This window comes from Hyalella azteca, unplaced genomic scaffold (genome assembly GCF_000764305.2).
Source record: "Hyalella azteca isolate HAZT.00-mixed unplaced genomic scaffold, Hazt_2.0.2 contig5120, whole genome shotgun sequence".
NCBI classification, from domain to species: Eukaryota; Metazoa; Arthropoda; class Malacostraca; order Amphipoda; family Hyalellidae; genus Hyalella; species Hyalella azteca.
The window spans coordinates 20,404-34,849 of record NW_025935320.1 but is presented as its reverse complement, the minus strand read 5'-3'; the positions used below and the strand labels follow the sequence as shown (position 1 = coordinate 34,849).

General features: G+C 34.8%; 1 protein-coding gene across 1 annotated transcript; it reads left to right on the top strand.

The window, feature by feature from the left end:
* The first annotated feature begins 7,103 nt into the window (after positions 1–7,103).
* LOC108680056 (proline-rich extensin-like protein EPR1) lies at positions 7,104–11,756 on the top strand. The gene is made up of 3 exons (XM_018168823.1): positions 7,104–7,157; positions 10,677–11,013; positions 11,077–11,756. Exons 1-3 carry the CDS (start codon positions 7,104–7,106, stop codon positions 11,754–11,756), a joined length of 1,071 nt encoding a protein of 356 aa, XP_018024312.1.
* Positions 11,757–14,446: the final 2,690 nt, after the last annotated feature.

Below are 14,446 nucleotides of genomic sequence, written 5' to 3'. Positions count from 1 at the left end.
AATCCGTTCATAATTGAAGGAGTTATGAGTGCCACAGTTGAAAATGAAGTTAGGTTTTCCGTATTAACAAAAAAGTTAAGGATGTAAAAATCTGAAAAAATTCCCCCCGCAAAATACTGATATTATCTACTTATCTTTCAAATTTGAATAAAATCCATTCATAATTGAAGGAGTTATGAGTGCCACAGTTGAAATGAAGTTAGGTTTTGCATTCGAGTTCGCAGGCCAGTTCGCACGCGAGTTCGCTGAAGTGTCGAATCGGTTAAGGGGATCGGCTACCCCTACGGAAAACTTCTACAGTTATCATCCGATTGTCATGAAACTTCACATACATACGTAAAATGTAAAAAGAAAAACATTTTGCTCGTATGAATTTTTCGAAATAAATTGACAGAAAACGTTAAATTCATAGAAAACGGCTAAAAAGGGGTACTTTAGAAAATCTATCTCCTCCCACAAATATCATCCTACAACATCGAGACACGTATCAATCGATTNATTCAAGATTTGATCATCAGAAGTAATAATTTAAAATTTTTTTATAAAAGAAGTGAAAAAAAAAATTTCACGGTTGGGAATCGAGATTTTTGTTTAACATCCAGATTTGCCAACCCTAGAAATTGATTTGAATTGCTAAAATTGCTAAACTAATAAGTAGAAAATAAATATATATATATAAAAACATTTGTAAAAACCACGTTTTTCTGGTTTTTACATAACTAAAAATTATGAAATAAAACAAATAAAAAACTTTTAAAAGCCACGTTTTCTTAACGGACAAAAAAGAAAAACATTTACTCTTACATAACATTACATAACATTTCACATAACTTTAATGTTATGTGCGAATAAATGTTCTTCTTTTTTGTCCGTTTAGAAAACGTGTTTTTTTAAGTTTTTTTATTTGTTTTATTTTATGAGTGGTTCGGTAGAGCGAAAAGTGTCCATTCGGTCTCGGGAGGAGGAAGGCATGAATCGAGATCTTTAGGATTTTAATTTTATAATTAAATTAATCTACATAATTATAATTAATTGTTCCATTTTTTTAATTTGAATTTACCTACCTTGGACGTGTTGGATCCAAAATTGTACGAACCAACTTTAAGCATTTCTTCACAGTATACCGGTGTGAAAAAAACATACGCTGTAAGCTTTTAATTTTATTAATTACAACACGTAGACCAGAATATATTTTAATGCAGTGATATGTAGAGATGGTTTTTGTAGTTATGTAACATCTTTATGAACAAATTTCCAGCCAAAAATTTAATTCAGTCACATGATCTTAAGCATCATCTTTTATCCTAAATTATTATGTTTCTCTATAGTTATTATTCGAACAGGTTTTTATTTTTACGTCTAAATCCTAATGAATAAACGAATTTGTCATATAAACTGATGTGAATAAATGTTAATACATAAATTTCACGATAGGAGAATTTTTTTAATGAGCGGATTTCAAAATTCGCTTCATACGTTCGCCGTACGTGTACGTTCGCTATTGTCTATCTAAATATTGAATTTTAATCTCAAATATAAATTTAAACGCATTATGGCCGACTAGGCCTGAGGAAAATCAATTGCAGGCGCAGCTTCTACGTTTATGATTATTGCCGTTGTTCACTGCATCAATTTTTTACTTTAGCCAATTAATGGCTTTTATCCATTACCAATGGTTGGGAATGGCTTTTATCCATTCCCAATGGCTGGGAATGGCTTTTATCCATTCCCAATGGCTGGGAATGGCTTTTATCCATTCCCAATGGCTGGGAATGGCTTTTATCCATTACCAATGGCTGGGAATGGCTTTTATCCATTACCAATGGCTGGGAATGGCTTTTATCACCTTTGTACTTTAGCCAATTTCTACCAAAGCGCGTGATCGTTGGCGTGAGCAAACTGTGCGAGCAACTACCTCAGCGCACCGACACTTCTGCGACGAATTTTCTAACTACGAATGTCAGCCCTTTTACTTCTACCTGAATACCGGGGCAGAGAAAAGCTTAAAGTTTATCCAGAATAGAAAATCGTGAGCTTGTACGAGATATACAAAAGATGGACATTTTAACACAGATTTCATCATGTATGATAATATAATAGCGGTTTCAGCGTTTAGTAGGCCGTAGACCTGTCGCTGATTCTTAACATCGCAGAACATTCACATACTCTGAACTGTAGCCACTGTACCACTCCTAGAGTGGTACAGTGTACCACTAGTACCACTCCTAACCAACACTGTAACCAATCCTAAATTATATAGAAAAGTATCTCGGGAAATAGTTGCAGTGATCTAACATACATTTGAAGATGTAACCGGAAGATACTATAATTAAATAGTGTATATAGGAGTTTCATGTTGTATGATAAACCATTTGTTTATTATGAAAAATGACTATAATAAAATAATACAGCATGTTTTATTATTTAATTATAATAATACTTCTAGTAGAGCCACTATTTGTTGTATCATAATCGTTCTAAATAGGATCTCTTATCGCACTACACGAAATTTGGTTGACCAGCTTGGCCGCCCCCAAGTCCAGCTGGAAAGCCTCCAGCTTATCAGACCAGTCCAGCTCCAGCTGCTTCTTTACGTCCCGTAGACGTGCGGTCTGTTGACGTACGTGACGTACGCAGTCCACTAGCTGCGACGTGTCGCGTCGTAACGTACGACTTTCCTGGATAAATTTAAAATTTATTGCACGTACGACTGAACAAATTAAATCTTTATTGACGTACGTGACGTACGCAGTCCACTAACTGCGACGTGTCTCGTCGTAACGTACGACTTTCATGAATAAATTAAATATTTATTGAACGTACGACACTCCTGGATAAAGTTAATATTTGTTGAACGTACGACTTTCATGAATAAATTGAATATTTATTTAACGTACGACTTTCCTGGATAAAGTTAATATTTGTTGAACGTACGACTTTCATGAATAAATTAAATATTTATTGAACGTACGACTTTCCTGGATAAAGTTAATATTTGTTGAACGTACGACTTTCATGAACAAATTAAATATTTATTGAACGTACGACTTTCATGAATAAATTAAATATTTATTGGACGTACGACTTTCCTGAATAAATTTAATATTTATTGGACGTACGACTTTCATGAACAAATTAAATCAAAATGTGTTCCCGGAGAGATTGAATATATATTGGAAGTATGAAGCTCCGGAACAAATTAAAAAATTAATTATTTAGTAAACGTACATGAATCTCCCGAAGAAATTAAATATTTATATAACGTACGACTGAACAAATTAAATATTAATTGGACGTACTACTAGACATATTAAATATTTATTGGACGTACGACTTTCATGAACAAATTAAATATTTATTGAACGTACGACTGAACAAATTAAATATTTATTGAACGNAATTGCAGGCGCAGCTTCTACGTTTATGATTATTGCCGTTGTTCACTGCATCATCTTTGTACTTTAGCCAATTAATGGCTTTTATCCATTACCAATGGTTGGGAATGGCTTTTATCCATTCCCAATGGCTGGGAATGGCTTTTATCCATTACCAATGGCTGGGAATGGCTTTTATCCATTACCAATGGCTGGGAATGGCTTTTATCACCTTTGTACTTTAGCCAATTTCTACCAAAGCGCGTGATCGTTGGCGTGAGCAAACTGTGCGAGCAACTACCTCAGCGCACCGACACTTCTGCGACGAATTTTCTAACTACGAATGTCAGCCCTTTTACTTCTACCTGAATACCGGGGCAGAGAAAAGCTTAAAGTTTATCCAGAATAGAAAATCGTGAGCTTGTACGAGATATACAAAAGATGGACATTTTAACACAGATTTCATCATGTATGATAATATAATAGCGGTTTCAGCGTTTAGTAGGCCGTAGACCTGTCGCTGATTCTTAACATCGCAGAACATTCACATACTCTGAACTGTAGCCACTGTACCACTCCTAGAGTGGTACAGTGTACCACTAGTACCACTCCTAACCAACACTGTAACCAATCCTAAATTATATAGAAAAGTATCTCGGGAAATAGTTGCAGTGATCTAACATACATTTGAAGATGTAACCGGAAGATACTATAATTAAATAGTGTATATAGGAGTTTCATGTTGTATGATAAACCATTTGTTTATTATGAAAAATGACTATAATAAAATAATACAGCATGTTTTATTATTTAATTATAATAATACTTCTAGTAGAGCCACTATTTGTCGTAGCATAATCGTTCTAAATAGGATCTCTTATCGCACTACACGAAATTAATTTCGGGGAAATTACCTGGAAAACAATTATATTCATCTGAAATTTTCAAGATTTTCACACTTTTATTTAAAAAATTACTTTTAAATCAGCTTCCGTGAGAAAATTCAGCTCATCAAGTTGCTTTTTGCATCATATAAAGCTTTCCATTGACTTTTCTTCAACAAGTTTTGCAGGAAAAACCAATACAATCAAGTAAACTCCATTGTATTTGTATCTTTATACAAGGTATCATAACAGAGACGAGGAAACTCAAATGTATTTTTAGTCCGCGACCTCGGAGTCTAGACAGAGACATGTGGACCTTCCTGTCAGAGACAAGGGACCTCGAGTCAGAGACGTTGTGCATCTAGTCAGAGACATGTGACCTGTAGTCAAAGATATGATTTATCTAGTCAGAGACGTGAAGTCTCTAGTCAGAGACATGATGCATCTAGTCAGAGACATGTGACCTGTAGTCAAAGCTATAATTTATCTAGTCAGAGACGTTAAGTTTCTAGTCAGAGACAATGAAGCCTCAAGTCAGAGACATTGTGCATCTAGTCAGAGACATGTGACCCGTAGTCAGAGATATGAAATAACTAGTCAGAGATATGAAATAACTAGTCAGAGACAATGAAGCCTCAAGTCAGAGATAATGAAGCCTCAAGTCAGAGACATTGTGCCTCTCGTCAGAGACATGTGACCTGTATTAAAATATATGTTATATCTAGTCAGAGACATGAAGCCTCCAGTCAGAGACACTGAAACCTCTAGTCAGAGAGTCGCCGGTGCACTAGAGACCCTTGGGTGCCGTGTCTCTGACCCTCTGGCAGCGTCTCTCTAGTGCCAGCGTGTGTTCCTTGTTAAGGATCTCTGCCAGTATCTCTGCGTGCAGAGCCTGCAGACGTGCCAGCGAGTCTTCGCTCTGCCGCAGACGCTCCCGCAGTCTGCTGATGCCCGCAGGCAGCGCCTGCAGCTCTTCCTGCAGTCTGCGGGAAAATTAGAATATTATTTTTAAAATTAATATTGTTTTGTCTGTTGATATTGTTTTGTCAGTTGATATTGTTTTTGTTCTTCAAGACACTTGCCTGGCGTGGGGCCCGTCAAGACACTTGCCTGGCGTGGGGCCCGTCATGACACTTGCCTGCCGTGGGGCCAGTCAAGACACTTGCCTGGCGTGGGGCCCGTCAAGACACTTGCCTGGCGTGGGGCCCGTCAAGACACTTGCCTGGCGTGGGGCCCGTCAAGACACTTCTCATGGCCCGGCTTGAGGCCCCTCAACCAGGCCCTGGTTTGGGCCACCTGCATGGGGCCCTCCATGGCCCGCAGCTCCTGCTGCAGCTGCTCGATGCTCGCTTCCTGCTGCACGCACTCCTGCAGCACCTGCCGTGAATAATTACTTATTTTACTAATAAATTGTTATTATTAATAACAATTAATAATCATTATAATCCTAAACAGTGAATATTGTTACTTGTTTTACTAATAATATTACGAGTTATTATTGATGATAACAATTAATAAGCATAATAATCCTAAACAGATTTACATTTGTTCAATGACTCCTGCTGCACCTGCAGTGAATATTGTTACTTATTTTATTTTTATTAATACTTGTTATTAATAATATTATGAGTAATTATTAATAATAACAAATAAAAAACATTATAATCCTAAACAGTACTTATTTTACTATATAATATTTCAGGTAATTATTAATAATAATAATTAATATTCATTGTAATTCATAAACACTAATATATTTCTTTTACTAATTATATAACGAGTAATTATTGATAATAACAGTTATTAATCATTATAATCCTAAACAGTACATTTAATTTCTTATTTTACTAATAATATTAGGAGTAATTGTTGATAATAACAATTAATAATCATTATAATCCTAAAAAGATTTACGTATGTTCAGTAATAAGAACTCGGGGAAATGATATATTTAGTGTTTGGGAGACGTCGGGAGAAATGAGCCATATTGATTCAAATAGTTTTTATAACACGGTTTTTATAATATAGTAGTTAAAATTGAATAATTTATAATATAATAATTTATTAAACGAATCTATGAGGACACAACGAGGCTAATATAATGATAGGTGATTTTCCATTGGCAATATATTTCTTGTAATCCTTATTGCATTAGATATAATGAAACTATAATCAACTATAATATAATTTTTATCTAAAATAAAATTTCATAAGCTCATGAAACTTAATAAATAATTTGCGAAATTTTACAATAATTCTGCATGAAAAATAAAATAAATTTTTATAATTAGAAATATTGTAAATATTTCTTATTATTATTTCTATTATTATTGAAATAATATTCATATATATATATATATATTATTTGAATATTCTTTTGCGTAAGATATCGCAATACATAATTTATTAGAATAAAAATAAAAAATTTAATTTATTTTTTAATATAAAATAGAGAAATATACTTTGACAGCGTCTGTCTCGAGCGTCTGCTTGGCTGTCTCGAAATAAAAATATTTGAAATTTTATCGAAATGAATAATTTGAGATATCGAAATATATAATTTTATTATTGGAAAATAAAAAATTTAATACATTTTTATAATATAAAATAGAGAAATATACTTTGATAGCATCGGTCTCGAGCGTCTGCTTGGCTGTCTCGAGTTCATGGATACGACGAGCGACGTCTCGCTGCACGTCAGCCTCGCAGCCCACCACGTCAGCTGACGTCTCGTCTATTGCCTGCAGACATACACTCATCGTCAGCATCATGGTCCATGGTCAGCATCATGGTCCATGGTCAGCATCATGGTCCATGGTCAGCATCATGGTACATGGTCAGCATCATGGTCCATGGTCAGCATCATGGTCAGTTGAACACATGCATCGTCAGCATCATGGTCAGTTATTTATATTTATTTTTAATGATGAGTAAACAAATTAAAATCAACCATTAATTAATTTAAACATAATTTACTTGATGGAATTGTAAAATATGTTTAAAAATATTTTTTTCAATATTACGGTCACGAATATGTAAAACACGCATAATTGAACATAAGTAAAAGACATTTTTTCTTCATCGTCAGCATCATGGTCAGTTGAACACGTGCATTGTCAGCATCATGGTCAGTTGAACACCCTCATCGTCAGCATCATGGTCAGTCTCTCAGCATCATGGTCAGTCTCATGGATGTCTCTATTATTTTGTAAATTTTTTTCTTTTTCTCTTTTGAATTGTAACTAGAGCTCCTTTGTGAATAAAAATCAATCAATCAATCAATCAATCAATCAATCAGTTGAACACACTCATCGTCAGCATCATGGTCAGTTGAACACACGCATCGTCAGCATCATGGTCAGTTGAACACATGCATCGTCAGCATCATGGTCAGTTGAACACGTGCATTGTCAGCATCATGGTCAGTTGAACACCCTCATCGTCAGCATCATGGTCAGTTGAACACACTCATCGTCAGCATCATGGTCAGTTGAACACACTCATCGTCAGCATCATGGTCAGTTGAACACATGCATCGTCAGCGTTACAAAAAGTGACATATTTTTAAAAAATTCAATCATATTTCAATACATATTTTTAATGTTGAGTAAAAAACTTAAAATCAACTGTTGGGTACTAGAACGGTAAAGAATTATCATGAAGATATTTTTAATCTTATAAATTAATTTATTTTAAAAATAATTTACTTTACGGAATTGTAAAACATGTTTAAAAAATACTTTTTTCAACATTACGGTTACGAAGATGTTGTAAAACACGCATAATTGAAGATAAGTAACAGACATTTTTTTCTGAAAACTGTGCAAATCGATGCCCATTTATCCCAAAAATTATAATTCATTAATAATCATAATTCAATAATAAAATTCAAATATCTTAATTAATTCAATAACAAAATTCATATAACTTAATTAAAACAATAATTTTAATAACTATACCCCACCTGTCTGGCAGCGGCCCTCACTCGCCCCCCTCGCGTGACCTCCCCCTTAGCGCCCCCCAACAGCCCCCTCACCCTCTCCCCCCAGTCCTCGGGGACGCTGCTCCCCGTAGCGTGACTCACCCCAGGCTGGGGGAAGGTTTCTTCGTCCAATAATATAAATAATATTCGTTATAAACAATTTTATTAATTGATTACTACCGAAAAAAGAGTACAATCGAAATTATAAAGAAATTGTCCTCGTTCAATAATATAAATAATATTCGTTATATACAATTTTGTTAATTGATTACTACCGAAAAAGAGTACAATCGAAATTTTGAAGAAATTGTCCTTACATTGCATTTTTAATATGAATTTGTAGTTATATTCAATTTTGTTAATTCATTACTACTCAAAATGAGGGTAAAAATAAAAATTATTAGATATTTGTCATTAAATTTCATTTTTTAAATAAATTTGTTACCAAAAAAAGAGTACAATCGAAAAAAATTGTCATTACATTGCATTTTTATTATGAATTTGCCGTCTGTACTTTTAACTCTTGTTTATGATAGATGAAAGTTACATCTTAACAGTTCAAGTTAGCAGTAACAGCAATAACAAATCAGGTTAATTAACAAAAACAGTATTGATCGTTGACGTAAATAGTAGCTGCATTAACAGTTCAAGTAAAAAATGACAGCATTAACAGTTCATGAAAAAATAACAGCATTAACAGTTCAGGCAAAAATAACAGCACCAACAGTTTAAGTAAAAATAACAGCATTAACAGTTCCCGCAAAAATGACAGCATGAACAGTCCATGAAAAAATGACAGCATTAAGAGTTCTAGTAAAAATAACAGCATTAACAGTGTACGTAAAAAATAACAGCATAAACAGTTCATGAAAAAATAACAGCATGAAAAGTTCATGTAGAAAATAAAAGCATCAACAGCTCACGCAAAAATAACAATATTAACGGTTCGATTTAAAATTCCAGCATTAACATTTTACATAAAAAAATAACAGCATCAACACTTTAAGTAAAAAATAACAGCATTAACAGTTCACGTAAAAAATAACGGCATTAGCAGTTCGAGAAAAAATAACAGCATTAACAGTTCAGGCAAAAATTAACAGCATGAACAGTTCAAGTAAAAATAACAGCATTAACAGTTCACTTAACAAATAACGGCATTGACAGTTCACTTTAAAATAACAGCAGTAACAGTTCAAGTAAAAAATAACAGGAGTAACAGTTCAAGTACAAAATAACAGTATTAAAAGTTCAAGTAAAAAATAACAGCATTAACAGTTCAAATTAAAAATAACAGCATTAGCAGTTTAAGAAAAAATAACAGTATTAACAGTTTGAGTTAACATATAATGCACTAACAGTTCCAGTCAACATTTAATGCATTAACATTCCCAGTCATTATTTAATGCCCTAACAATTCGAGTTAACATTTAATACATTAACAGTTCTAGTTGACATATAATGCACTAACAGTTCCACATATAATGTACTAACAGTTCCAGTTAACATTTAATGAATTAACTGTTCCAGTTAACATTTAATGAATTAACAGCTTTAGTTAACATATAATGCATTAACTGTTCTAGTTAACATTTAATGCCCTAACAATTCGAGTTAACATATAATACACTAACAGTTCCAGTTAGCAATAACCGCCTAAACAGTTCAACTTAACCTTGAACTGAGCCAGCTGTAGCTGGTTGACCAGCTTGGCCGCCCCCAAGTCCAGCTGGAAAGCCTCCAGCTTATCAGACCAGTCCAGCTCCAGCTGCTTCTTTACGTCCCGTAGACGCGCGGTCTGCTGACGTACGTGACGTACGCAGTCCACTAACTGCGACGTGTCTCGTCGTAACGTACGACTTTCCTGAATAAATTAAATATTTATTGGACGTACCACTTTCCTGAAGAAATTAAAGCTTTATTGACGTACGTGACGTACGCAGTCCATTAGCTGCGACGTGTCTCGTCGTAACGTATGACTTTCCTGGATAAATTATATATTTATTGAACGTACGACTGAACAAATTAAATATTTATTGAACTTACGACTGAACAAATTAAATATTTTAAATATTTATTGAACGTACGACTGAACAAATTAAATATTTATTGAACGTACGACTGAACAAATTAAATATTAATTGGACGTACGACTAGACAAATTAAATATTTATTGGACGTACGACTTTCTTGAATAAATTAAATATTTATTGAACGTATGAAGCTCCCGAACAAATTAAATATTTATTCAACGTACGACTAAACAAGTTAAATATTTATTGAACGTATGACTGAACAAATTAAATATTTATTGAACGTACGACTGAACAAATGAAATATTTATTGGACGTATGAAGCTCCTGAACAAATAAAATTTTTATCAACACTTGACTTTATTGTTAATGAGGTCGTTAAGCGAGAAACAGACCTTTACAGGATCCAGACCGCAACGAGACCCAGACTTCCAGGAGACCCGGACCTCCACGAGACCCAGACCTCAACGAGATCCAGACCCCTACAAGACCAAGACCCCTACAAGACCCAGACCCCTACAAGATCCAGACCCCTACAAGACCCAGACCCCAACAAGACCCAGACCCCTACAAGACCCAGACCCTCATGAGACCCAGACCCTCACGAGACCCAGACCATCACGAGACCCAGATTCCCAGGAGATCCAGACCATCATCAGACTCAAACCCTCTCAAGACCCTGACCCTCACGAGACCTAGACCCAATGAGACCCAGAACCTCACCAGACCCAGACCCTCACGCGACCCAGACATTTACAAGACCCAGACCCTCTCGAAACCCAGACACTAGCTACAAGATCCAGACCTTCTCGAGAACAAGACCCTCACGAGACCCAGACCTCTACAAGACCTAGACCCTCACGAGACCCAGACACCTACAAGACCCAGACCCCTACAAGACCCAGACCCCTACAAGACACAGACCCCTACAAGAACCAGACCCTCACAAGACCCAGACCCCTACAAGACCCAGACCCCTACAAGAACCAGACCCTCACGAGACCCAGACCCCTACAAGACCCAGACCCCTACAAGACCCAGACCCTCACGAGACCCAGACCTCTACAAGACCCAGACCGTCTCGAGACCCAGACCCCTACAAGAACCAGACCTTCTCGAGAACCAGACCCTCACGAGACCCAGACCCCTACAAGACCCAGACCGTCTCGAGACCCAGACCCCTACAAGAACCAGACCTTCTCGAGAACCGGACCCTCACGAGGCCCAGACCCCTACAGGAACCAGACCTTCACGAGACCCAGACCCTTACCACACCCAAACCCTATTGGAGACCCAGAACCCTACAAGACCCAGACCCTCACAAGAACCCCCAGACCCCGACCCTGTCGAGGCTGTGGTGCAGAGGGTCTACAGTGCAGTCTTCGCCCACACGTCTGCTGCGGGCGTCGCTGCAGGCGACGTTACACGCGTCCTTCTGACGCAGACGCACCAGCGCATCCTGCGCACCACGAGTATTAATTAAATATAAATACCACAGGCTTAATCCCGCAGGCTTAATACCGCAGGCTTAATGCGATATGTTCAATAGCGCAGGCTTAATACCGCAGGCTCAATGCCGCAGGTTTAATACCGCAGGCTCAATACCGCAGGTTTAATACCGCAGGCTCAATACCGCAGGCTAAATACCGCAGGTTTAATACCACAGGCTTAATACCATATGTTCGATACCGCAGGCTTAATACCGCAGGCTCATTACCGCAGGTTTAATACCACAGGCTTAATACCATATGTTCAATACCGCAGGCTTAATACCGCAGGCTTAATACCGCAGGCTCAATACCGCAGGCCTAATACCGCAGGTTCAATACCATATGTTCAATACCGCAGGTTCAATACCATATGTTCAATACCGCAGGCTTAATAACGCAGGTTCAATACCATATGTTCAATACTGCAGGCTTAATACCGCAGGTTTAATACCAATTATACCATATACCTTTTTATTGCATGCTTAATACCGCTGGCTTAATACCATATACCTTTTTATTGCATGCTTAATACCGCAGGCTTAATACCATATGTTTAATACCGCATTACCGCATTACCACATTCTGAATGCCACATCCTGAATTAAAATATTAAATGCTAATGCCTCATCTAATTTTTTCTCATCCATCATATTATTACTGCGGTTCTTATTTTTGTATCTAATTTGCTTCAATCTGCCATCATACTGTAAGTAAAATTGTTCATTCGTTATTGCTCTAATCTGGGCCTATACTTTCAAAAAAAGTTAAGAGGTCGTAAGGTCATCAGCCAATCATTGACGGCCTTTCAAGCAAAATCCACCAATCATAGACAAGAAAATAGAACGTAAGTACTTACGTTCACTTAATCATAAACAAGAAAATAGAGCGTAAGTACTTACGTTCACTTAATCATAGACAAGAAAATAGAGCGTAAGTACTTACGTTCACTTAATCATAGACAAGAAAATAGAGCGTAAGTACNGATTAAGTGAACGTAAGTACTTACGCTCTATTTTCTTGTCTATGATTAAGTGAACGTAAGTACTTACGCTCTATTTTCTTGTCTATGATTGGTGGATTTTGCTTGAAAGGCCGTCAATGATTGGCTGATGAACTTACGATCTCTAAACTTTTTTTGAAAGTATAGGCCCTGCCAAGAAACTATTTGATACGTCGTTGACTAGGTTTTACACTCTAAAGGTCGGATGAACAAGTAAATCATAGGAGCGCATAAAAAATAAACTATTAAAAACTAAGCTAACAAAAGGTTCGCTAAAAATATTTACAAAGATTGAATTAATTAATTCAATATGAATAAGATTGAAATAATTTGAAATAATCTATTCAATATTAATAAGATTGAAATAATTTATTCAATATTAATAAGATTGAAATAATTTATTCAATATGAATAAGATTGTAATAATCTATTCAATATAAATAAGATTGCAATAATTAATTCAATATTAATAAGATTGAAATAATTTATTCAATATTAATAATATTGAAATAATTTATTCAATATTAATAATCTAAAAAAATAATCGATTCAAATAAAATAATCTATTCAATATAAATAAGATTGAATTATTTTATTCATATTGAATGAATGATTGAATTAATAATAATAATATAATATGAATATAATATTGATAAGATTGAAATAATCCATTACAATAATAATTATAATTATTAATAATTATCCATTATAATTATTATAATAATAAGATTGAAATAATCTATTCAATTTTAATGAGATTGAAATAATCTATTCAATATTAATAAGATTGCAATAATTTATTCAATATTAATAATATTTAAATAATTTATTCAATATTAATAATATTGAATTAATCTATTCAATATTAATAATATTTACCAGCAATTCTTGCTCGGTCGCGCGCTGTGCCGCGATCTCCCCCTCGCAGGCTAGGATCGCCTGGTGTAGCTCCTCCCGTCGGTCCAGAATATCCTTCAGTCTGCCATTAAATTAAGATAATCAAGATGATTATAATAAAAAAATCGAGAATAATCGATATAATAATAATAATAATAATAATAATCGATAAAATAATCGAGATAATTATATTTAGCATTTGAAGAATGTGTCCAGTCTGCCGTTAAATTAAGATAATCATGATGATTAAATTTAGCATTTGAAGATAATCAAGATGATTAAATTTAGCATTTGAAGATAATCAAGATGATTATATTTAGCATTTGAAGATAATCATGATGATTAAATTTAGCATTTGAAGATAATCAAGATGATTAAATTTAGCATTTGAAGATAATCAAGATGATTATATTTAGCATTTGAAGATAATCAAGATGATTAAATGTAGCATTTGAAGATAATCAAGATGATTAAATTTAGCATTTGAAGATAATCAAGATGATTATATTTAGCATTTGAAGATAATCATGATGATTAAATTTAGCATTTGAAGATAATCAAGATGATTAAATTTAGCATTTGAAGATAATCAAGATGATTATATTTAGCATTTGAAGATAATCAAGATGATTAAATGTAGCATTTGAAGATAATCAAGATGATTATATTTAGCATTTGAAGAATGTGTTCAGTCTGCCGTTAAATTAAGATAATCAAGATGATTATCTTTAGCATTTGAAGAATGTGTTCAGTCTGCCGTTAAATTAAGATAATCAAGATGATTAT